The sequence below is a fragment of the Geotrypetes seraphini genome, chromosome 6, assembly GCF_902459505.1.
Source record: "Geotrypetes seraphini chromosome 6, aGeoSer1.1, whole genome shotgun sequence".
NCBI classification, from domain to species: Eukaryota; Metazoa; Chordata; class Amphibia; order Gymnophiona; family Dermophiidae; genus Geotrypetes; species Geotrypetes seraphini.
This window is the reverse complement of record NC_047089.1, coordinates 146,797,883-146,824,194: the sequence shown is the minus strand read 5'-3', so window position 1 is coordinate 146,824,194 and position 26,312 is coordinate 146,797,883. Positions and strand designations below refer to the sequence as shown.

General features: G+C 43.0%; 1 protein-coding gene across 3 annotated transcripts in view; it reads right to left on the bottom strand.

Annotated features, from left to right (window-relative positions):
• LOC117362687 (interleukin-1 receptor type 2-like) overlaps positions 1-19,122 on the bottom strand; it is a 48,813-nt gene extending 29,691 nt beyond the window's left edge. The window contains exons 1-4 of one of the 3 annotated variants that reach the window (XM_033949489.1): positions 19,062-19,122; positions 11,729-11,813; positions 9,243-9,504; positions 3,362-3,542 (exon numbers count right to left, since the gene is read on the bottom strand). In XM_033949489.1, coding sequence (XP_033805380.1) covers positions 3,362-3,542; positions 9,243-9,504; positions 11,729-11,813; positions 19,062-19,079 — 546 coding nt within the window. In that variant the 5' untranslated portion in view covers positions 19,080-19,122. Of the gene's footprint in view, positions 1-3,361; positions 3,543-9,242; positions 9,505-11,728; positions 11,814-16,860; positions 17,015-19,061 lie in introns of those variants that run through there. The other 2 variants (XM_033949490.1, XM_033949491.1) reach the window with 2 other exon arrangements.
• Positions 19,123-26,312: the final 7,190 nt, after the last annotated feature.

The window sequence follows — 26,312 nt, the reverse complement described above, 5'->3', positions numbered from 1 at the left end:
CCATGTCTGGGCTCCGACGTTGAAAATCCAGGTATGTGTGGTCACCCAGAAGTTAAAAGGGTATCAGCTAATATTCAGACTGCTGCCCAGTTGACTTGGCAGAAGCAGTTAAAATATTGAAAAGGATGTCCTCACTTTTTTTCCACTTACTTAAGCTGCTAGTGGACTGAATATTACCAAAAACAAGTAATGACTCTACCCAAACCTATGTTTTAGATTTCAGCCCCTTATGTTTGAGTTTGACACTACTGGTGTACAGGCAGTCCTCGGGTTAAGAACGAGTTACATTTTTTAAGCTGTTCTTAAGACAGATTTGTATGTAACTCAGAACTTGTAGATTTTAAGATTCTTGCTGCTTACCTCTGCTCCCAGCTGACATAAAAGCCAACTGCCCTGCCAGTGTTCCCTCTAAGGTACAGAATGCACAACCACACTCTGTTCTTAATGTGGTCATGCATCATTCGTGAATCTGCTGCAGGAGAAGTGTAGGAGTTTATGCCACTGGAAATACTGCTCACTGAAATCAAATGAAGCCACAACCGCATCTGTAGGTGCTTTAGACGCCACTTCTGGCGCTAGCCATGCCCACAGTGGTGTTAGGCAGCCTAAAGCACCTATGAAGGCGTAATTCTGGTGCCAATTTCTTAGGTGCTGGTGGGCACCTTGAATCTCAGCTAAAAAGTCATTTAAATGGTGTGGTTTTTTTTTACTGAGCTTGGGCGCCTAATAGCACCTAAATAATTCTGTGCCAGGCCTTTACCTTTATATATTTATAATTATAAGTATGCTGGCAACAACCACTTATGAAACTAGTTCTAAAATTATCCTATTTTTGTTTTATTTCTAGTTTCATCTTCTCATCTTCCAAAGGAATTTGTCACCATTTTTTAGTCTCAAGGATTACAACATTACGGTACTGAAGCATTTATGACTCACCCTATAATTTATAATTCATTCACAAAAATCCCTCACTACAATGTTTTATACTGTATCAGGTTTTACACTTACCAGTTTAAGTAAGTTTGCATGAAAACCTAATCATTTGTGACTGTCTCTGGGAAAACATTTTCTGCTTTTCCTTTGAAAAGGTTACATTTTCTAGAAGCTTTCATCCACCAGCTTCCACCCCCTCCCCCCCGTTTAAAACTGAAAACACTACAGTACAATAAAATACAAAGACAGCATGTTTCCTCTTTATTTATGGATTTACTAGTATTTAAGCCCGTTACATTAACGGGTGCTAGAATAGATGTGTAGACTTTTAGCACAATGGGTCGCTGAGACGTTTCTTTCTTTCTTACTTTATGTTTTTTATCTCTCTCCCTGCCCCCCTTTCTTTTTGTCTCTGTCTCCCTGTGTGTCTCTGTCTCTTCCCTGGCCCCCTGTCTTACTGTCTCTCTCACTGGCTGTCTGTCAGTCTTTCTTTGTTTCTGTATCTTCTCCCTTCGCGAGTGTGGGGCAGTTGTAGGCGCGCATGCGCACTCCTTCCGGCCACGGACATACAGAACATGCAGGTAAGAGTGCGCATGCGCCGCTTAGGGTTTTATTATCTAGTCATTAAGCCTGTTACATAAACGGGTACTAGAATATATGTCTGTCTGTCTCCCTCCCACTGACTCTCTCTCTCTCTCTCCCTGGCCCCCTTTCTCTGTCTGTCTTTCTGTCCCTCTCCCTGCCCCTGTGTCTTTCTTTCTTTCTGTCTCCCTCCCTCCCGCTGTCTGTCTGTCATTTTTCCCCATTTCCCTGTGCAGCAGCATTTCCATCCCACTTCCCTATGCAGCAGCAACAGCATTTCCCTCCTATCCCCCCCTTTCCTGTGCAGAAGCAGCAGTGGTATTTCCCGTCCCCTCCAAGTCCCTGTATAGCAATAGCAGCATTTTCCCCCACCCCCCTTTCCCTTCTCTTACCGCGATCTGGCCTGCTCCGTTCAGCCCCTCCCCTTCTTTTACTGTCGTTGTTCTACTCGATCTGGCCTGCTCCTGACCCTCCCACCACCGACAAACTTCCAGGCTCCAGCCACGTAGGCAGCACGTTAAACACGCTGCTTCGCGGCCTTCTACTGCCGATTTCCTCTCCCGCTCTGTCTCCGATGATGTCATCAGAGACGCGGCAGAGGAAATCGGCAGTAGAAGGGCGCGAAGCAGCATGTTTATAGTGCTGCCTACGCTGCTGGAGCCGGGAGGTTTGTGGAGGGTCAACGGGCGGAGTGGGGCTGCTCTCCACCACTCAGTTGCTGCCACTGTCCCACAGGGCCGCGAGTGTGGGGCAGTTGTAGTCGCGCATGCGCACTTCTTCAGACCACGGACATACGGAACACGCAAGTGGAAGTGCGCATGCGCGGCTTAGGGTTTTATTATAGAGATTCCATTAATATGATAATTTATTCTATCTGATAGGTAAAGCTCGTCACTGTTAATAGAGACTCTCTGACATGCATTTTAGAACACATTTGCTCATGGGAGTAGAAAATTCAGTTCAGTTATTCAAACTCCTCTGCCCAGCTGATGGTAGGGGTAGCCTCAATCAGTTGGAGCTCCGGAGCTGGCAGGGGAATCCCTGAATTGGCTAAGCCAGCAGCCACCACTCTCCTCTCTGCTGGCTCTTAGTTGATCATGGTTCCAGAGCCGACATCACCTCAGTAGAGGAGGAGAACCGCAGTTGAAGCAGGCAGAAGGAGTTGTGCCTAGAAATTGCTCTTCTGAGCAGGTGCCAGGCACAGTTCCTCCTCTCTTTTACAGGGCTGCTCCAAACAAATAGCTTTCATATGATTTGCATGCTATTTGAAAGCCCTGCAAAGAAAATCTCTCCCAACATGATATTTTTTACCATGTTGTTGGAACATTGTGCATCCTGCCCTTATTGACTATTTTTGCTGCTGATATGTTCTCAAAGGACAGAATCTGGACCACCAAGAACTTTTTTTCTGGCCCATGGAAGCTTGGCAATTCTTGTGGCACTTACATTTCTTCTCCACCACAACTCAGCTCTTTAAGCTTGAGCCTTGCAGTGCCAGAAGTTCATATTGGTATTATGGTTTCATGTCTCATAAGACTTGAAACTGCAAGACCAACCCAAACTTCCAGCACTACATGGATTAAGCTTGCAGAGAGCGGTGTCACGCTATAAGCAGCACAAAACTCGCCAAGCTTCTGAGGGCCAGGAAAAAAACTCTTGCTGGTCTGGAGACTCAGTGAAGGCTGGGGAGGGGACAATGCATCGTTATATTTTTTTACTATTTGACAAAACATGACAGTGTGTGTTTTGGCCCTTTAAATGTTATGAAATATAAAATGTGGCTCCCACAAGAAAAAAAGTGGGACAACCCAGTCTTAGGATGAAAAGCATAAATAAGTGTTTTTACCTTATACCACCTGAGATCCAGGTCTCTATCATTTGTAATGAAATCATTCAGGTCAGGGCAATTGATGTAACCACTAGTTAAGGTAAAAATATATTGTCGATATGCAATGTCCTGCAGGGCAACATCATTGCTCTTCACAACTGTTAAAGAAATTGCGACTTCAATACAAAATGATGAATTCCTGAAAGCAAATGCCAGACAACCTGTTCAGTTTAGATATAGGTATATTAATCCCCCTCCCCACCCCACCCCCACCCCCAAAAAAAGAAAAACCATATGCGCACACACTGAGCATATTATATGTGGAAGTTAAACTAAATGTGATGAAACTTTAATTTCATTTCAACACAGCATTCTATCTCAAATAGTTCATTCTAGTAAGAGATTATGTAATGATTGTAAAGATATTTCTTTCATAATAATAGTCACTGTTTGACAATGGGACAGATTGCCACAAACTGCTCTGTGGGTTCATCCTATATCTTCTATTTTACTGGGCAAAATATTTTTGTTCCATATGAAGGTAATCTATAACAAGGCGTCTAAGCTTTGAGGGTACATAGGTTGCACCTGTTTTATAAAGGAACATATGGGCTATGTACCTTAAAGCTACAGCCTCCGCATCCTGAGGTTGTGGGTTCAAACCCACACTGTTCCTTGCAATGCTGGGCAAGTCACTCAATCCCCCCCCCCCCCCAGTTGCCCCAGGTACATTAGATAGATTGTGAGCCTGCTGGGGCAGACAGGGAAAAATGCTCGAGTACCTGAATAAATCCATTTAAATTGTTCTGAGCTCCCCTGGGAGAATGGTATAAGAAAATCCTATATAATAAAGAGCTAACCGCGCATGCGCACTCCTATATGCGTGTTCTGTGCGGTGTAGGTCTGTGGCTGCAGGAGTGCGCATGCGCGAGTCCCCAGCCTTGGCCGCGGCTTGAGGCGTATGCGCCAGTTATCTGCATCGGGCGACAGGAGCGGCTCTGGCAGTGGATGGCAGGAGGAGGGCTCATGGTCCTGCCACCGCTGCCGCTCCTGTTCACAGCGGCCTGCACGTCGCCGACTCACCCCCTCCCGCAACAACCGCTACCGCTCCTGTTCTTCCCCTCCCTCCAGTCACTGCTGCCATTCCTATTTAAAACGGCCTGCTGAGGTTCGCGGCCGGCTGTAGCGAACCTCGCAGGCCGCTCTCCACGTGGTAGCACATTCCCTCTGACGTGATCGCGATCACGTCAGAGGGAACATGCTACTGAGGTGAACAGCGGCCTGCGAGGTTCGCTACAGCCGGCTGCGAACCTCAGCAGGCCGTTTTAAATAGGAATGGCAGCAGTGACTGGAGGGAGGGGAAGAACGGGAGGGGAAGAGGAAAAAGAAGGGCCATGGAGCAGGCAGGAAAGGGGGCTGTTCTGGTGGGAGGGTTGTGCTGAGTGCAGATAGCGGAGAGTTGGGCCAACCTCTCCTTCCTCACCGACGCCAAAGAAGCTGCAGGTCCCGCTCCCTGTCGCACTCTGAGCACTCACGATTGGCTGAAGGGTGTCGTGCCAGTGCTGCAGGTACAGGGGGATGCTTTTGTTGGAGAGGTGTGTTGGGGGGTAGACAGCTTTGCACGGGGGGGGGAGAGGGGGAAGACACAAGGGGGTCAGGGAGAGGGAAAGGGGGCTGCTTTGGGGGAAGGGGTATGCTGGAAGCAGACAGCTTAGCTCTGGGGGGGGGGGGGAATGACACAAGGACACAGGCACAAAGAATGACACACAGGGGGCCATTGAGACAGACAGAAAGGAAGACATTAAGGCAGCGTCCAAGGACAGACAGCCAGTGTCCAAGGAGAGAAAAACAAATAAACATAGACAGACAGACAGCGGCAAAGGGGAGAGAGAGAAAGAAAGACAGACACACACATCTATTCTAGCACCCGTTAATGTAACGGGCTTAAAGACTAGTGAATAAATAAAATAGTAGACGCCCACATTTATATCTGTTCCGAGGCAAGCCCAAACAGACCACTTATGGATGTACAGATATGCACATATCATGGAGCCCTACTCCAGTTCCACCCAGAGGCTGGAACAATATGGTGCCCAGTATGAAAAAGAAGAGAAAGGCAATGACAGACAATGCTTATGAAATGGAAGTGCCCTAATAGAAACATAGAGAAATGAAGGCAAATAAAGACCATATGGCCTATCTAGTCTGCCTATCCATGCCATTTACTATCTTTTCCTCTCCCTTAGAGATCCAATGTACTCATCCTTAAGATGAATGGTTCAAAGTTGGCTCGGTGATTAACTATCATCCATGAGTACTACTTTAAATATATATATATATATATATATATAGTGAAGATAAACTAAAATTTGCTGTGAAATTTAATATTACTATTGGAAGAAAATATAATTAATCCATGTGACCTTTGACGAAGTTTTGCTGTTTGGAAAAATTGGTACAGCAAGTAGCACTGCTGAGGTCTATGATTATAATACTGATTATTTAGAAACCAATACTTGTGGTGAAAATATTGTTACTAGAGGTTTCAAAAAAAAATATAAGCCAGTAGAACTATCATTTTATGATATGGACTTTCATAAGCTGCCACAAAGTCATCCATGTCCTTTGTTTTTCCACAAAAGACACCAAAATATAAGTTGGGCATGCCCTGGGACATTGCAGGAAAGTTAACTCCCTAGACTCCACCAAAAATATATAAACCTCAAATCTAAATTTTTAAGATAAGGAATACCCTCAGTGTGAGTTTGAAAGCTTTAAAGTGCGACTCAAAGAGCAGCTCTGGTGCTTAGAATAGCAAAGCCAGCAAACACTGAGCAGAGATTACCACTCACTGCCAGCCGCACACCATCTGAGGACTGCACTTTAACTTTGGTCTGATCAAAAAAAAAAGCTACTATTTGACTACAGCACCTTTATTCAGCTAAGTAACTGGAGGGACAAGTGACTAATATTTTCATTCTCTGTTCAAGTCAGTGGGTTAAGCATTCGGGGCATTGTAGGACAGTGAACTTTGTGTCTTCCACTTTTATATAGATTTATTTATTGCACACTGTTTGCACTTGACTTGCACTTTAAAGATTTCAAACTCACGCTGATGGTGCTCCTTATCTTAAAAATTTAGATTTGAGATTTATATATTTTTTGTGAAGTCTAGGGAGTTAACTTTCTTGCAGTGTCCTAGGGCATGCCCAACTTATATTTTGGTGTCTTTTAAGGATATTTTGTCTTGGGGGTTTTGCTATAGTAACTTTGTTTTTCCCCAATTCATAGTTTGGACGTTTCAGTTTGTATAATGGATGTTCATACGGGATGTGGCCAACACTTAGGTATCCATTTCTCATGTATTTTAGAATAGGTTGCATGCCAGCAGATCCTGTTCCAGAATTCATGAGAAATGAATGTCCATAAATGAAATATTGACTTGGACATCTTTATTCTGAGTTGGATGTCCTCTCTAAAAGCTGTCTCTACATCTCCAAGAGGTTAGAGACAATTTGGAGGCAGTCCAGAAGACTTATCAAAATGGTGAAGGGTCAGTGCCAAAAGGCATATGAGCTGAGATGGGAAGGGCAATTCTATTATAGTAAAGGGGGAGGCAGGGGGGAAGACCACCCTGGGCACTGTCTTCACAGTGGTGCCTCTCTGCCTCCCCGCATACCTCTTTAAATGTTCACCAGTGCAAGCAGCATCTTCCATTTGCTGTTTGTGCCAGCCTCGATTCCCTTCTGACGTCACTTCCTGGTCACAGGACCAAGACAAGACATCAGAAGGGAGCCAAGACTGGTGTGACTAGCAGGTGGAAGATGCTGCTTGCACTGGCAAACATATCAAGAGATATGTGGGGGACAAGAAGGTGCCCAAGTGGCAGGGAAGAGTGGGGGGTGCACATTGTGGTGATTCCTAGCGCCACTCGCCCCGGGCACCAACTTCCCTCACTATGCCACTGATAACAGGGCACCTATATGTACATATATATGTACACCACTAGCACATATAAATGTATGGGTAGGTATACACATATATAAGTAAATGGCTGCAAAGAGACTAAGCACTATGCCATAAAAGTGCACATAAGTGGCATAGCACATAACTGCAAAGTGTTCACGTGGGCAGAGAATGACCCACCTATGTAATGTACAGACTACAGTAAGATACATGTGCTCATGCCAAATGTAAGACACACCACTGACAGGTTGCACTAGTATTCTATAATGGAATCTGGGCACTGATATGTCATTAAAGCACAGGCTCTCAACCATATAGCATCAAGGTGCTGAAAATGATGCATCCAGTTATGTGATTTCCCCCTGAACTGCCAACCATTCTCAAGAGGAGGGGAAAGACTGGGAGATACAGAGAAATTCAAATATCTCAAAAATTTAAACAAGTCCCAAGAAGTGGCAAAGCAGTGATATTATATATCTGTAAACTACTTTCCTGAGTTAGTGATAAGTGGTATATTAACTTATCAAATCAAACCAAACATTATACTGGACATGAATTTGGGCAGATTGGTCCTTATCTGTTCAAAGTGATAGAAACAGGTTTGGGAATTGTAATGTTTCAGTGGCAGTTCTAAACTAAATGGATTGGGCTGACATGGTGACCACACTGTATTCAGTGTTGCTACCTATATGGATGAAGGCATTGAATATACAGATTACGTTAAATACCATGGATGGAGTTTAACTTGTCAGTCACTATACTGACTAAATGGTGGACCCAATATGAATTGCACCAGTTCTAAATTTAAAGAGAGATCCCTCATCCCTCTGCATTACCCAGGTATCCCTTTAAGTTAAAACCAAAAATAAACCATAGGACTTTCTCTCTCCTTCTTTTTTTGTTACAAATCTTATACATGAGTAGCTGCCATTTTGTTTTAACTAGGCTACAGTAAGATAATTTTTAAAGCTATTTCTGAGGGGTAAAATAGTGTTTTGCCTACCTTATACATGGGAAAATAGGCACTTGCATAATGCCATTTCCCATGTATTTTTGCCTGCTATAGGGGGAAGCATTCCTATGGAGGGATTTTGAACTACACACACGGGGTAAATTCTATATATGGTGCCTAAAAAAATCAGTGCCAATAAAGAAATGCTGACAAGATTCTATAAACCGCACTTAAAGTTAGGTATTGATCTTAGGTGTAAGTACTAGACTATAAACCATGCCTATATTTAGGCACATCCATATGCACCAAATGAAACATGGTGCACGGATGCCCCATATTCTCTGATTATGCATGTAAATTTGAGGAACGCCCCCAAATCCACCCATAACCCTCTCATTTCTGCACCACCTTTTTAGCACTGCATGTAAATTTTAGGCATGGATCCCATACCTAAAGTTACATGCATAAATTTAAATTAAATGCAATTAGCATTAATTGCATGTTAAAAAGCCTGTTGTCAGCACTAATTAGATTGCTATTCAATTAAGTTATGTGCGTAAATTGGGCATGCACCCAAATTTGCATACACAACTCAAAGCGCCATATATAGAATTCAGGGGATAGTTTTGAGTTTTCATAAATATGCACATAATCCACTTGGATGCAGGTGTGAGTGCGTTTGGGTATTTTGGTGGGACCATTTTCAAAGAAAAAGTATGCATGCCATCACTTTGAAAATCCAGCAAATTATGTGGGGGTGAAAAGTTATGTGTGTACCTTTCACCCAGGTGGACATTTATGAAATTAGTTCTTTAAAGCTACATGATGATTAGTAATAGTGCACATCATACTCAGCTTGAATATCAATGCTCCTAAGTTCTCAGCAGGCATCAATTTTCCATTAATTGCAAGTGAGAATGACTGTGGCATTCACAAACTCCTTCGCTTTCTTGGAAGTGTCTGATTTATTGATATGCATACCTTAAAACACAGGCATAGTATCCAGAGTCATCCATTGTTGCTGGAAGAAACCAAAGTAAATCTTCTTGAGCCTGGATCCTAGAATCCACTCCGTTGATTTCATTTTTAGAATCATTTTTGTACCATGTCAGATGGAGACTGAGGTTGGAAGCCATGTTGAAGTTCAAGTGATAGTGCTGGAGGATGGGGCATTTCAGAGCAGCAGGTTCTCCTTGCTGGACAGCATAGTCTTTAAAGTGCATGATACGCTCCCGGCACTGACCTAAATTAACCAGAGAAGTCCTTATGCTAATTTTGTTCCAAATAGATGGCAAACATTATTTATTGAACTGATAATTGCAAAATTCATTCATGTCTATATTCAACTGGAACATGGTACAGGAAATATGGTCTACTCTTTTGGCTCCACTAATGAGCCTAGCAGCCGTATTCTGCACCAGCTGCAGACTAACTTTACTGGATCCAAAATATGAACGTGGCAAAACAAGGGCCATGGACATCATTGTAGTATCCTAGGAATATCCATGTCATAAGGTGAATCTTATCCAAGTAATACCTCACCAAAAAACAATCGTTTATAAGCTAGTGGACTTCAGCGGCTAAATTCAGGTATATAATTCATAACCATGAAGAATCATTTAACCAAACTGTTCATCAGTCCTTATAAATTTTACATATTTAAATATATCATTATATTTTCATAGTTTCCATCTTTAGTTATTTAACCCTCCCCTTTTACTAAACCATGGTAGAGGTTTCTACCATGGCCCAGAGCGCTAAATGCTTCAACGCTCATAGAATGCCTATGAGCGTTAGAGCATTTAGCACCCCAGGTCGCGGTAGAAATCTCTACTGCATCTTAGTAAAAGATGGCCTTAGTTAATTACTCAAAGTACTCATCTTAACTTGTCATCATTTTAACTTGTCAGTTAAAATGGGAAAAATCATTGCCTGATAGCATGTTATAAGATGGGAACATACGGCCATTTGGAGTGGAAGAGTAGACTAATGGTTAGAGCAGCAAATTGAGAACCAGTATAAATCACACAGCAGCTCCTTGTGTTCTTGGCCAAGTCATTTAACCCTCCATTGCTTCAGGTATAAATCGAAACTCTACCCCAGTTCATATCTACCAATCATATCATGGTGCATACTTTTATGCTAGTTGGAATTTTATGAGAGAACATTTATGGCCTGTAAACCAGCCTTTAACCCCTATAATGATGTGGAAAATTACCCCATGGAAGACAGTGAAGGTGACCAAAAGGGCTAGGATACTTTTATTCTTCAGTTAAAAGATTTAACACGAGCATGTTTCGACCCTATGGCTTGCATCAGGAGTCTCAATGCAGATAGTAAAATTGATGTCCCAACAGCTAGTGCTTTTGCTTGACAATACAGTTTTTCAGCCATTCAACAGCCAGAGAAGCATAGGTCCATTTTCTACCATAAGGTAACTGGTTAAGATTTGGTTTGAGAAGTTTTGGAATGGCCACTCATAAAAGTATTCCAGCACTTTTGATCACCTTCACTATCTTCCTTGTCTACACTTGAGAAGGTGTTTTCTCCTGTTTCACTATGGAAAATTACCCTAAATATGTATAAACTCTCCATGAATTTTCAGCAGCAGTAGGTTTATAGGGCCTGATTCTATAAATGGTGCCTACGTTAGGTGCTACTAGGCTCCCTAATCATGGATGACTAGTGATGCTTAACTAAAATTCACATGCAACTTCATTGTTCTTTAATAAGTTAAATGGTGTGGTGTGAGGTAGGTGCCGGTAAATATACCAGCGCCTACTGACTTCTAAGACTACTTAGGCACTGCTAGGCATGATTCTATAAACGGCACTGTGCAGTTGATTGACAACTGCCCGGAGTAGTGTTGTTTATAGAATCAGGCCCATAATAGTGCTCAAATTCTAACAAATTTGCCCCAGAATTATCCAGAAAGTTCCAGGGTAGAGCATGAGCATTCCCCCTAACTCTACTGTGTGGGTGGTTGATGCTGTTCAGACATGATTCAGATAGCTATGTAGTTTAATACAAGACAGTTAAACAGCTGTAGTGGAGGAGCAGCCTAATGGTTTAGTGCAGTGGGTTGAAAACCTGGAAAACTAGGTTTGATTCTCACTGTAGCTTCTTGTAACTTAGGACAAGGCACTTAACTGTCCATTGGCCCAGGTACAAAAACAGACTGTGAGCCCACTAGGGAAAATACTTGCATATAAAATCAAATCCATAACCTTTTGACCCCCCCTTAATTAAACTATAGCTATATGGATAGTAGTAGTGGCCATGGTTGTCTACATACTGTATATTCAGTGACCTGGTTTCTACAGATGATGGCAGTGAATATAAATTAAATAAACATTATTGACAGCCTTTAAAAATGCTAACCATAGGGTTTAAATATTGTCCCGATATTCCTTTCACCGGAAGGGATTTGATTTTTATGAGTCCTGGCTAGCAGACTGGACTTTTACCTGTCGTGTCCAATCGATGAACTGTGACCGCAACCACATCCTGAAGGTATATGCTGACCACAGCAAATAATAAGCATGGTGTTGTCTTCAGTTGAAATAGAAAACAAAGGTGGGAAAAAGCAACAACTATTTAAAGTATAGAGATATGAGAAATGGAAAAACAAACAAAAAAATACCAACCACCCACACAACAAAAATGTCTTAATTATTACCTTGTCTCCAATTTTAAGATTTATTTCCGCTTTACTCTTGATAGTTTAACTATATATGAGAAACCATGCTGAATCAGACCACAGTCCATTTGTCTTATCTAGCATTAATGGATTGTAAATGAATCCACTGTTCTGTTTATCCACTGCCTTCTCTCTATATTCTTGTAATAGATACGGTAGCTACATCGTAATTAGATGATCTCCGCTTAATATGTTGTTTGTTTGTTTTATAACTGCATTGTAACTCTTTTGAATTGTAAGTCGCCTTGAACCTTGTTAGGCATAGAGCAACCCGGAAATTGCAGATTAGATTAAAGCTAGTCATCCTCTCTCTGACAGTGGCCAGTCCTGGTCACAAGTACCCAGTAGTTCTTAAGAAGTCAATCTGTTTCTCATAACTCATTTCCAGGGATGCTCGACAGTTCTCCCAATTTTACCTGACTGATAATTTTTATGGGCTTTTCCTTCAGGACCTTATGCACATTCTTTTTTAAATACAGGTATACATTTACACCACCTCCCAAGTCCATTATAGCCACAATTCCTGCAGGATTTAGATTAGTATTTTATTAGATGCCTATGGAGTTCATAATCGAAATGAAAATGTCCAAAAACCTGCCCAAGTTGGCACTTGGATGACCTAAAAGACAGGTTGTTCAAGTGCCAATAATCTGAAATGGGTTTTTAGACATATTCAGAGACTTTTTAGGCCTCTGAATCCCGCTTTGCGCCCAGAGCTCAGAGAAGTGGTTAGGGCGGGAGGTGAGTGGGATGTGGGCCACCTAGACTTAGTTGTCCTGCAGGGATAATCGAAAGTTTAATGAGACTGCCTAGATGGAACTTGTATTGTATGACTTAGGCGATGTAAAAACAGGTCTAAGTGCCCAGAAGGTATCCAAAGTGACCAGATAACCACTGTAGATACAAAGTACGGACCCCCCACACACTCCCCCAGTGATTACTGACCCCCTCACACCACCATAAAAATCAGAATAAAAGCATACATACTTGTCTTCAGAACATCAGCACCTGGCATAGGAAAGCCTAGTAGCTAGAGCTGCACAGAGGTGGCTTAAGAAGTCTGGGGGGTGAGCTAGTGAACCATAGAGAGGAGGATCCAGGTCCATAAGTCATTCTAACCACATTCATGTGGAAAATGTCAGCCCATCATAAAAAACCACCAAACTCCAATCTAATGCCATATAAGTGCCACCTGCAGCCATAAGGGTTATTGGGGTTGTAGATAGGTGGGTATAGTGGGTTTGGGGGGTATTTTGGGGGTCTCACAATGACCTGCAAGGGAGTTGTGGTAAGATGTTTATGTGGCACCCTTTTTGTGAAGTTCACAACAGTACCCTGAAAGGTACCCTACTACTCTGTTTTCATGTCTGGTTGGCTAGGCCATCACTTTGTTGGCCCCTCCCATGTCCAAAAGGTCTTGTTCTGGGCATTTGGGACTTGGACAATTTTTTTGATGAGAATGTGGTATAAAGATAGACGACTTGGCAGTCTGGACAATCAAATGGCTGGACGTAGAAGTAGACGATTTTCAGAAAAAAAATAATTTTGGACGTATTTTTCGAGAATGGACTTTAGACGTGGCCGACTTTGGGTGACTAGTGCCTTTGACCCAAAACGTACTTAATTTCATTTGATTATGCCCCTCTACATGTCTTTATAAAATAGGCCCAAAATGCACCCTTTTTTAGCCTCTCCACCTCATTGGCCTATTATAAAATTGCTCTCCTGATCTCGTAAGAGTATTCTTCAAGATTTTACAATCTTCTTGTTTTAATGACTTCGAATAATATTGTGTCATTCAGAAATTTGATCAACTCACTGTTCCTTTTTTTTCAGATAATTTGTTGGTTATTTTAGAAGCTATGAGCTTGTTTTCAATGTCTGAAAATTGGCATTTAGATATTGCAGGAACATCCAAATCCCAATTTCACAAAGACAAGATACAGATATCTAACACTGCAGTACATCCATATGACAAGGGCATGACTAGGGAGCCCCCAAAATATGGATGTCAAACTCCAATCAGAAAGGGAAGGAATGTCCATGCCTAAAAATATGGATGTTGTTATTTAGATCTTATCACATCCAGGCCATAGGTTGTTGACAGGCTAACGTGGAAGTAATGAAACTTGGCAGTTTAGGATTGGTCCATCTTGATGAGGATTGCCATGGGAGTTGGTCCTATGATGTAAAGGCCAGCATACACAACCCATTCTCTGATAGGCCCATTAAAGGGGAGTCTCAGCAGACTTTCCCTCTGACCACCTTCATGGGTGTACATAAGTGTCCCAGATCATCATGACTTTAACATAATGATTGTGTTTTGTACATCTAGCCCTGAATCAAGCTCAGACACCTGGGTCTCCATGGGAACCACAGACTGTACAGATAGGCAGGCTCCTCTAAAACTGTCAGATCATGGGTTCCAGCAGGTTCTAGAAGTCTAAGGAAAATTAGGAAAAATCTTTCAAATATAGGCTACACAGTACATACTTATGCAGATGGCATATTTCTACCTTGTCCACTTATGGAAGTGACTATAAATGTTCCTGAATATATCAGTCAAGTTATAGGCAAAGTTGGGCTAGGAAAAACTTTTTAAAATTGATTACAGCTAAGAAAATACTTATTGTTTTTGGAAATTATGAGAGTATCTGTATGAATGAAATAAAGTTAATATCTGTTGAAGTTTTGAGAATAGATAATGCATCTAGAATCTTAGGTGTAATCCTGGATTCTGATTTAGAATTAAATCATCATATGATAATGCTCTCAAAAAGGTTTTATTCTATCTTCAACAACTGAGAGTTATAAGATCTATCTTGTCACAATCCAGTCTTTCAGTACTTTGTCAATTGATATTATTGCCATATTTAGATTACTGCAATTCTATGTACTATGGAGCTCTGAAAAGGTTCTTACTAATATTTTTGGCTAGAAAATTTGAAAGGGCTTCACCTCTTTTGTGCAAATTGCACTGGCTTTTGATTAGATACAGGATTAAGTTTAGGGTATCATATCTAGTACATAAGGTTTTATGTATGCTAATTTTATAACTACATGGAGTAACTGTAGCTGTAAACCAGTTTCCAACTGCTTTTAGAGTAATTAACAAAACGATCACAGAAGTTGACTCTTCCTATCAGGCAGTTCAGATGTGGAACAGTCATCCTTTAGAAATAAGAAGCCTTAAATCATATATTATTTTTCGTAAAGTTTTAAAGACCTACTTTTTTGATAAATGTTATTCTTGATATTTTCTCTTTGTGAAATATAATTTTGAAGTATATGTGCCTCTTTTAATGTAGGGGGGGCAGGGCCGGATTTAGATGAAAAGAGGCCCTAGGCTATTCCACTTATGAGGCCCTTTCACCTCCCATTTTTAAGTTTGTAAATTACAGGAGAGATAATAAAATACATCATTACTGTGATATATATCAGTATGTTAAATGAAACATGTTGTTATTGGTGCTAACCTTTATAAAAAATGTGACACGGATAATAAATAAAAAAAAGTCGAGAACACTTATTTGGACGTTTATTCTCAGCACCATATATAGTACTTGTAACAATAACTAATCAAACATAACACACAACATTGCCCCTTCCTATGTCCATAGTGCCCCCAGTGCATCCTTCCTCACCTCACCCCCCCCCTCCGATGCCCGCCTGCCTCCCATCCCTCTTCCATTGAACACCCCCCATGCCATCCTGCCTGTCTGCCTCCCTTCCCCCTTCCACTGAAACACCCCCCCCCCATGCCAGTCTGGGCCACCCTGTCCTGACGGATCCACGTTTTGCCTCTCTCCCCGCGGGGCTGGACTTTGCCCAGCTGTTTCCGGACTGACGTCTTTCCCTCCCCGATCCTCCTCCCAGGGCGAGAAAAAGAAAGAGAGAAGCCGATTTGGCGCCCCGTTGCGGCCGGAGCCGGTTCCAATCCCGAAGCGTAGAATTTCCCCTTATTTTCGGTTCAGTGTTTTAGTGTTCACTGTTTTTAGAATAGTGTAATTTTAATTTTGCTAACAATTTGAATGTAGGCCGCTCTTGATCTTGAGGCCCTAGGCTGAAGCCTAGTTAGCCTATAGGAAAATCCGGCCCTGAGGGGGGGTCTTCTTGACTCCCACTCTTGTATCCCATTGTCACAGGAGTCTGTAATCAGTCATTGTGCACAGCATACAATATGAAAGGCCGCTGAAAAGTTTTCAGCCCAACCAACAAAGTTGGGGCAATCTCCAAAGGCTATATACATAGTTCAGCGATTTTCCACTTTTTATCATTCTGTATTTTATGGATGGAATGAAAAAGATGGCATATCGCTGGACTAAGGGCTCCATTTACAAAGCCGCACTAGTGGTTTAACGCGCGTAATAGCGCACACTAAACCGCTGGCTGCGCTAGCCGCTACCGCCTTCTCTTGAGCAGGCAGTAGTTTTTCGACCAGCGCGGGGGTTAGCGCGTGTTGAAAAGTCACGTGCGTTAAACCCGTTAGCGTGGCTTTGTAAAAGGAGCCCTAAGTGTATAGCCCAACTTTGGTTGGGCTGAGAACTTTTCAGCGGCCCCTCATATAAGCCTAATACACTTTTCTGATACTATAATTATAGTATTTTCAAAACTTAAGCTCCTTTTACTAAGGTGCTGTAAAAGATTTAGCATGTGCTAAATGCTAAGCAGCCTATTATATTCCCATGGCTTTCATAGCATTTAGCGCACACTAATTGTTAACACACACCAAATCTGTTAGCGCACCTTAGTAAAATGAGCAGTTAATTTCCAATTACATGAAACTCTTAAAGCTGAACACACAGAAAAAAAAGTGTTGCCCTTCCACTATAGCAATCATCATTCAAAAACATAAAACTTGACTCCATGCCAATTCATTACTACAGTATTTCTTCTTACCATGGTTGCTTTGAGATTTTCAAAGTTAAATTGCCTGAGTTGAATCCAGCAGTTTCCTTTGAGATAGCTTCTGAGGAGGAGATATAGTGCTGTTAACCAAATTTAGGTGCTAGTGTCCACTGCTCTGTGTGTTCTGGTTCTCCTAGGGGCAATCTATTCCCTTTCCTTCACTCCTTTAAGAGCTCTGCTCGTTACAGAAAGATATGTGCAGGAAGCTGTATGAGCTTTATTATACTTAGCAACCTGTGCTTAAATATATATGTGTCTCCAGACAAAGCGGAAATGCTTTTGACATTGCCCAATTAGCTTTGTGTCAGAGTTAACGTTTTGGAGACACACTTTCAAGTTCCACAGAGACGCTGCATCCACATTGCCCAAATGGGGAAATAACAAATTTAAAAGAATCTAGCTTCCTCATTAGGACGGTTCTGAATATTTTTTTTCTGACATCCAATATAGGATAGTAATGCTCAGAAACAAATAATTAGAAACAAAAATAGAATTGTATACAAATTTTTTTTCAGTTTTTAGTTATGTGATCCATTTCATTCATTTTCTAGTAATTTAGAATATATAAATTCTATTTTTATTTGTACATTGCTTACCTAAAAGAGTGTACCTTCCTTTGACATTAAATAGGAAATCAACATTTTGTTTAATTTCATTTAAAAAATAAAACAAATTAAAATTCATTTGCTTTTCCTGTTTGCCTAAAAAATTAAAAAGAAAAAAAGCAACAACAACAACAGGTACAGCCAACCCCAGGGCCTCCTCCCCATGATGAAAAACCTTCATGCCACAAAATGTAAGAAGTCCCTTCCCCCACCTTCCTGGCACCGCTTATCCCATCTCTGCCTCAATGTAGTTTGTGAACATGGAAGCAGCTAATCCAAAGACAGTGCCATTCGGAATTTCTGTCATACAGTAAAATGACACTAACCTCATGCCCCCTTCTGCCGTTTTGAAAACTTTTGGAGTCCTTTTACTAAGCTTACTTAGCAAACCCGTATACAGTACTCCCCCCAAATTTGCAGGGGTTCCATTCCGCAAATACGGTTTTTCAGCTGATCAAAGGCAGGAGAGGGCAGCTGGGGTACCGGCGGGTGCTTAAATTGTACTTACAAAGCTGGGCACATTTTCTGACCGCCTCTTCCTGGTACTAAAGTCATAGTTACACCAATCAGGAGCTGCTTTGATATGCCAGATAGCGTGTCAAAGCAGCTCCTGATTGGTGTAACCATGACTTTAGTACCAGGAAGAAGCGGTCGGAAAATACCGTGAATTACTGAGGCCACGATTTGCGAACTGTGAATTCGCGGGGGTTTACTGTATATTATTACTACTACTAATCATTTCTAGAGCGCTACTAAACCTATGCAGCAGGTACTTTCTTGTTCCTAGTGGGCTCATAATTTAAGGTGGTTTTTGTGCCTGGGGCAATGGAGTGTTGAATGACTTGCCTAGGGTCTCAAGAAGCTGCAATGGGAATTGAACCCGGTTCTGCAGGATTTCAGCTCACTGCATTAACCACTGAGCTACTCCTCCACCTGCTAAGCCCATTTCTAGTGGGGCTGCAAGAAAGGCAAATTTTTATATCTTTTTCTGGCCATGCACTAATATTAGCATTCCTTCAGATACACAGTACTAAAAATAGTCTCAAACACCCTTTAAACAGATCTTCAGAAGTGCCTCTCATGAGCGATACTTTTGTGCTTCACAAGAATCAACAAACTGAAGTTGTCATATGATCTGTTTTGGATTTTTTTATAAACTTTAATTTTTTTTCTTTAGACTTAATTCTTATGTATTTATATGTTTATATGTAAACTAGTGTTTAAGCCCGTTAGATTAACGGGTGCTAGATGTCTCCTGCTTTTGAACTTGGGCAGGGGCAGAGGCAGAGCCGGGGCGGGAGGGAGTGACGGTGGGAGAGCAATTTCAAAGCCTCAGCAGCGGCGGCTCCTTGACCAATCCGCGCTTACAACGTCCCCACACTTGCGGTCTGGCTGGCTCCCCCACCAAAGCCCTTCGCAGCGGCAGCCCCTCCCGCATCCGTCCCCACGACCCAAGCCTCTCCGAAGACCGGCTCCCACGAAAATGGTACCCCTCTGTCCAAAGCCGTGGCAGCAGCCTCCCTCAAGACACATTTCAAATCTGACATATTGTAATCACAAAACAGAAAATAAAATTATTTTTCTTACCTTTTGTTGTCTGGTCATTATTCATATCATGTAGGGGTCCCAGGCTATGGTTGGCTTTTGATAACTCGCTTGCCAGGGCCCCTTCTTTCTTCTTCCCTCCCTCCATCCCGGCAGCTGAAGACAGGCACCTCCCCCCAGTGGTCTGAGACAGGAGGGAGCAGTTAGGAGAGGGTCTGAGGGCAAAGAGGGGCTCAACAGCGCACAACTACCTTTCCTTCCTTCCCTCCATCAAGTGCAGTGCAGCTCCACCAATGTTAAAAGGAGCCGCGTCGAAATCGGAGGCCTGCCACTGCCGTAGCACATTCCCCTCTGCCTTGGTCCCGCTCCTTCTCTGACCTATGGGACCGCGGCAGAAGGAATGTGTTACGGTGGAGGCAGGGCTCCAATTTCAAAGCAGCTCCTTTTAACATAGGCGGAGCTGAACTGAAGGGAAGGAACGGTGGGGCCGGGTGAGGAAGGCCGCCTGCTAGGTAGGGGGACAACAATGGCGCTTATGCTCAAGCCCCCGCCGCAGCTCCTCTCTCGATCCTGGTGCGGTTCGAGAGAGGAGTCGTAGCGGCGGCTTGAACATAAGCGCGATTGTTGTCCCCCTACCTAGCCGCGAGGCTGCGGCGGGGTTTCCATGGCAACCCGATCGCGGATCTCAGTGTAGGGCCGGGTCTGGCGGCACTGTGTAGGGCGGAGGCGGGACCTCAGCACTGCACCTGTGGAGGGGATTGACTGGTGACGTACAACCCGCGCATGCGCACTAAAAAAAACGGGACAGCTCAGGGAACACGATTTTTTTAGTGCGCATGCGCGTCTACCATTTTATTATATTAGATTTAAATCATAAATGTAGCCAGCTTGTGCTTATGCTGCTGTAAATTTCAACATTAGATGGGGGACAAATCTTTCCAACGTGTTTCACCTTACGGCTTCTTCAAGGAGGTCCCCTACAAATGGAGAACTTTATTTTATTGATACCATATTCAATCTACAAACTTAAACTAAGAGGCATTGTACTTAATTTACCTTATTCACTTTGCTCAGTGCCGTCCCGATGTATGCTGTCTATATCAAGGATGGTGTTGTCGTCTATTTACTGCAATTTAAATCTCCCTTACCCTTTAGGTCATAGTCTCCATCCAATTGGCAACATTCACTCTATTTCCTGTCAGTGTCACTGTATTTAAGGAAAATATCTATTGCTGCTCTTTGAAGTTTAATTGCCTTTCATAATACTTCTAAAGATCACTTCTGAAGATCTGTTTAAACAGAGTTTGAGACTATTTTTGGTACTGTGTATCTGAAGGATTGTCAAAAAATATAACAGTACAATCTTTGCAGAAAACGGTTGTAGGAATATAACTAATATTAGCATTATCATATAGCCATTTTGAAAACAATTGCTCATCACTTCCTGTTTTGGAGGTGCTAAGGCTCCCACATTATAGATGAGCTAACAAGATAAGGGGGACTTCATCAAGTAGGGTTTAGATTTAACGCACCGTAATGTGTGTTAAGGAAATTAGTCAGTGGCATACCTAGCATATGTGACACCCAGGACACATCATTTTTTGACACCCCACCCAATCTGTATGAAAAACATGATTTTTAGTAACAATCCACATGTCACAAATGAATACCTAGGAAAAGGCAGCATCTTATATACTGCAGTGAGCAGTACTTCAATAAACCCATTGTAAAACTAAACAAGCCAGACTAGTACAGATCAATCCTTCTTTCGCTGATTGTACCAACTTTCGCTGTTTGTCCAGCCCTTATTTATTGTAAACCGCCTCGAACTACTACAGCTTTGGCGGTATATAAGAAATAAATTATTATTATTATTATTATTATTACACAGTCAATCCTAACAGAAAACCATGTCTTTTTGAACACACAGAACACAGAAAACACTTTCACCTAGTATGTAATCACAAACTAAACCCTCCCCCTTTTACAAAACTGTAGTGTGGTTTTTAGCCACAGTGGTAACAGCTCAGAAGCCAATGCTAAAACGCTCTACAGTTTTGTAAATGGGGAGATAGAATAAAAATACGTAGACAAAGGTTAAACTGAAGCACCAAGAAGCTGGACTCTGCTTACAATGCAACATCACAGAAACAGCGATGCATCTCACCTAAAGCAAAAAATAAATAAATAAATATAATTTTTTTCTACCTTGTCTTCTCTAGTTTCTGCTTTCCTCATTTTTTGGTCACTCTCTTCCTTTCATCCACTGTCTACCTCTCTCTGTCCCTTCTATATGGCATCTTCTCTCTTTCTATTCTCGTTCTAGAAACTTTATGCATCCTCCTTTCTTTTCTCACTTTACCTCCATTAGTCTGGCATCCATCTTCTCCCTTCCCTCCTCCAATGGTCTGGCATCTCTCCTTTCTTCTTCCCTTCCTTCTCCCACACCCACATGGTCTGGCATTTCACTCTCTCCTCTCCCTTCCCCCCACTTCCATCAGGCTCTGCCCCCTTTCTCTCCCTCCAACCCAATTCCATGCAGTATCCTTCCCCTTTATGTCTCTTTCCCCACAATTCCATCAGCATCTGCCCCCTTCTCTCCCTCCACCACGCTTCCATACCACCCTGACCCCCTTTCTCACCCTTCACCATGATTCCATATCACCCTTATCCCCTTTCTCACCCTTCACCATGATTCCATACCACCCTGACACCCCTTTCTCACCCTCCACACCCTTCCATACCACCCTGACCCCCTTTCTCACCCTTCACCATGATTCCATACCACCCTGACCCCCCTTTCTCACCATCCACACCCTTCTATACCACCCTGATCCCCTTTCTCACCCTTCACCATGATTCCATACCACCCTGACCCCCTTTCTCACCCTTAACCATGATTCCATACCACCCTGACCCCCCTTTCTCACCCTCCACACCCTTCCATAACACCCTGACTTCCTTTCTCTCCCTTCACCACTCTACTATGCTATGTTTTGGAGCATTGCCATATAAAGCCTTATGTACTAGACGTGAAACCTTAAATTTAATCCTGTATCTTATTGGAAGCCAGTGCAATTTGCGCAAAAGAGGTGAAGCCCTTTCAAATTTTCTAACCAAAAAGATTAGTCTAGTAAGAATCTTTTCAGAGCTCCACAGTAAATACAATTCCAATAATCCAAATATGATCCCTGAAACAGATTGTTGGAGGCAGACCAATCATATTCAGATTAGGAAGTTGTGGGCAGAAGTTTGGCATACTCAGAATATCACTTCCTCAGTATACTCCAAAAGTAAAACAAGGCAGTTGCCTAGGAATTCATGGGCATCAGCCTAAAGACTTGATCTCTGACTTCTCTGGTTCCGAGCCTGTGTTAAAAATACTAAGAGGTATATAATTTTTTAAAAACCATCTAAAAACCCACCTAAATCGGTACATGGACGATCAAAAAGACTGGGCATCCCTCCTGCCGGTGAATTTGCCAGGGGGGGGGGTTAGCAGGAGGGACTGGACATCCTTCCTGCCACAATGCTTGCAGGGGGGTGGGGGGTGTCAGTAAGAGGGACTGGGTATCCCTCCTGCCGCGATGCTTACGGGGGTGGGGGTGTTGGCAGGAGGGACTGGACATCCCTCCTGCTGTGATCGTTGGGTGGGGGAGGGAGGGAGGGAGGGACGGTTCTACGATTCTCTAACTAGCACTTATGACAGACACTGGTTACAGAATTGTGCTTTTAGGCAGAGGACTAGTCCCTCCCACGCCTAAAAGGTCTTGTTTTGGGCATTTGGGACTTGGGAAATTCTTCCCTGAGGGTGCATAGAAGCAAACTTTTCATACCGATTAAGGGTGTTAAACCCAAGGCGAATCCTCCCTGGATAAAGCCAATGAATTTGCACCAGGCACTGGGATTCCTATCTTCTTTGCCTCAAGAAAAGTTTTCAACTGCCCATGGTCAGAAAAATCATATCTATACAACCTGTGAGTCACATAGCATTTACAAGGAAATCTTGTCCCACCTGTTGTAAATCTTGTAAATTTGGTCCCACCTGTTGCCTCATCTGCAAAAAAAGGTTTACCTATGCTCATCTGCTCTTTGTTAAATCAGGAAATATCTACATCAATTGACCCATGGAAAGTGTCTGTCTATGGCAGATTGATTTTTGGTTCTGGTAAGTTTGATCATGTAACTCCATTACTGAGGCAGCTACATTGGTTGACCTTGAAGTTACGTGTTATGTTTAAGGTTTTGAAATTGATCTTCCAGGCAATCAATTGTGGCATATCTTGGAATTTGTCAAAGGTATTATTTATCATCCTCAACCCTCTTTAAGATCAGAATCAGCACTGTGTCTTTCCACAGATAAGACACAATGTGTAAGATATAGTGACTAGAGCAGGGGTTTCACAATCAAGATCTGGTCTCCTGCAGTCTTCGGTAATAACAGTTTATTCAATGTATTTGACGTGGTCTGCTATGACCAATGAGCCAGAAAGCATGTAAATGTGTTCATCTTATTTATAACCACCGCGTTTCCAAGATGTATCAAATATTTCAGACTATCTATGTAATAACGAACAAATACATATTAAGGTATTTAAAGTCATTTTATAACTATCCTGTGTGAGAATGGTGAAAAAAAGGGTTTTGGGGTATTGAAATATTCAGTTTATGAATTTAAAAAAAAAAGTGTGGAGAGGCATAATAAAAAATATGTCTAAGTCCCTTTTTGGCCTAAGGCCTTAAACGTTGAAAGCAGAAGCAGGGAAAATGTCCATAATCAAAAAGAAGTCCTTTCTTTGATAATGGCCTGCCTCTACATTCAGCTGTTTAAACGCCCAGACCACCACTACATCTACACTTATCCCCCCACGACGTCTACACTTATACCACATAATGAACCAAAAAAACGCCTAAGCCCCAAACGTCCAACACAAGGGCTTTTAGGCGAAGGAGGCAGTCCGTCACCTAAAAGCTGGATTCTGTAACCGGTGTCTGTCAAAAACAACATCGGTTACAGAATCCTCCCCACCTTAAAACGATCCGGGCAGGAGGGAGCCCAAGCCCTTCTGGCTCGCGGCACCCCGAACCCTCGACAGCATCGGGGCAAGAGGGAGCCCAAGCCCTCTTGTCCCGCCAATTCCCCGACAGCATCGAGGTAAGAGGGAGCCCAAGCCCTCTTGCCCCGCGGCACCGATGACCCCCCCGACGATATCGGGGCAGGAAGGAGCCCAACACCTCCTGCCCAGGCAGACCCCCTATCCCCCACCCCTCACTACAATACGGGCAGGAGGGATCCCAGGCCCTTCTGCCCTCGACACAACCCCCCTAACGACCGCCCCCCCGAACCCCCGATCACCCCACCCTCTGACCTGCGACCCCACGACCCACCCAATCCCACCTCCCATACCTTTGAAATGTTGGACGAACAGACAGGTGCCAAGCCCGCCTATCCGGCAGGCCAGCCAGCTCCAGAATGGGGGGTCCAGGCGGCTGAAACCCCGCCCACAGGTGGGGCCTAAAGTGCCTGGGCCAATCAGAATAGGCCCGGGAGTCTTAAGCCCCTCCTGTGGGTGGGGCCTTAGGCACATGGGCCAGGTAATCGGGGGTGCCGCAGGGCAAGAGGGCTTGAGCTCCCTCTTGCCCCGATGCTGTTGGGGAGTCGGCGGGGCAAGGGGCTTGGGCTCCCTCTTGCCCCGACGTTGTGTGTGGCGGAGTGATGTATCGCGGCAGGAGAGATGCCTCATCTCCCCTACCGCGATGCCATCACTCCTCTACCCGAACTGCCGTGACCCACGGCAGGAGAGATAGGGCATCTCTCTTGCTGCGGGTTGCGGCAATTCGAGTAGAGCAGTGATGGCATCACGGTAAGGGAGATGAGGCATTTCTCCTGTCGCGATCATTGCTGTAGGGGGTAGGCAGGTTGCTGGGGCCGCTGAGCTGATCGAAGCAGCCACCATCAGCTCAGCGCCCCTTTTTCGGCACTTAGACCTGTTTTGACCGTCTAAGTCAAAAACGTATAAGTGCCGACTAGGCAACCTGCCTAAGGTTTTGGTTATACCTGCTGCACGCCTAGGTGTAGGTCGGCCCACCGCCTGCCCTTTCCCCTCCTCTAAACATGCCTCTTTTCTCTCTGTGCGTTTAGTGGCAGGGGAAAGGCCTAAACTGGTTTTAGATACGTCTAAAACCAGCTTTGGTTATGGGTACTTGGACGATCAGGCTTTTAGGACACTTTATAGACTTTTTTTTATTATGAACCCCTTAGTGTTTTATAGAGTAATTTAACTTTAGTGCCCTGGGACCTTATATTTATTACTGATATATGTTTTTAAAAATTTCAGTTGTTAGGTCTCATCGCTGGTATGATATGGGGCAATTAAAAGGGTATTTTGGTATTCAAGAAATTTTTTAGTTATAGGGGTGATTAATTGTAATTGTATAAGGGGAAGTAATTAATTAGGTTGCCTGGGGGAGGGATATGGCTGCTAGTCTAAATGTATGTCTTCAAGCAATCATATGATAAGGGGGGTAAGGGAATTGGGGGGAAGCAGTGTTTTTAAGGGGTTTAGGATGTGTATTAAAGAAAGGGTGTATTTGTGAGGTGTATGTGGTATTCTATTATGGGTTTTCTTCTTTACAATTTTGCAATGACTTTTAAATTGTTTTTTTAAATGTCAATGGCCTCAATCATCCTGTTAAGAGGAAGAAAACACAGTTTTTTTAAGCAGCAAAATGCAGATATATGTATGATACAGGAAACTCATTTGACTGCTGGGGAATCTATGAAATTAGAAGGAGGGTGGGTCAAGCAGTGTTTCTTTGCGCCGGCTGTGGGAAAGAAAGCCGGGGTGGCTATTTTAGTGCATAAGAAATATTCAGCTGTATTTAATTTTATTCCTGCAGATCCTTCAGGAAGGTGGGTTCAGGTAAATAGGTTCAGGTAAATATCTATGCCCCTAATTCAAATCAAGCAGAATTTTTCAAAACTCTTCAACAGGTACTTCTGCCACTGGCTGCCTCTAATCAAGTGGTAGTTGGGGACCTCAATGCTGTTATGGATCCGTTGTTGGATAAGCAACCCAGTAAGATTTTGAAATCAATTGGATTGGATAATTTAGTTCAATCTTGTGGATTAAAAGATATCTGGCGAATTCTCCATTTTAATGCGCTGGAGTTTTCCTTTTCCTCTCATGTTTATAAATCATTTTCAAGAATAGATTATGTATTTGTATCAGATCAATTAGTTCAACAGGTAACCAAAGCTGGCATAGACTCAATTGTTTTATCAGATCATGC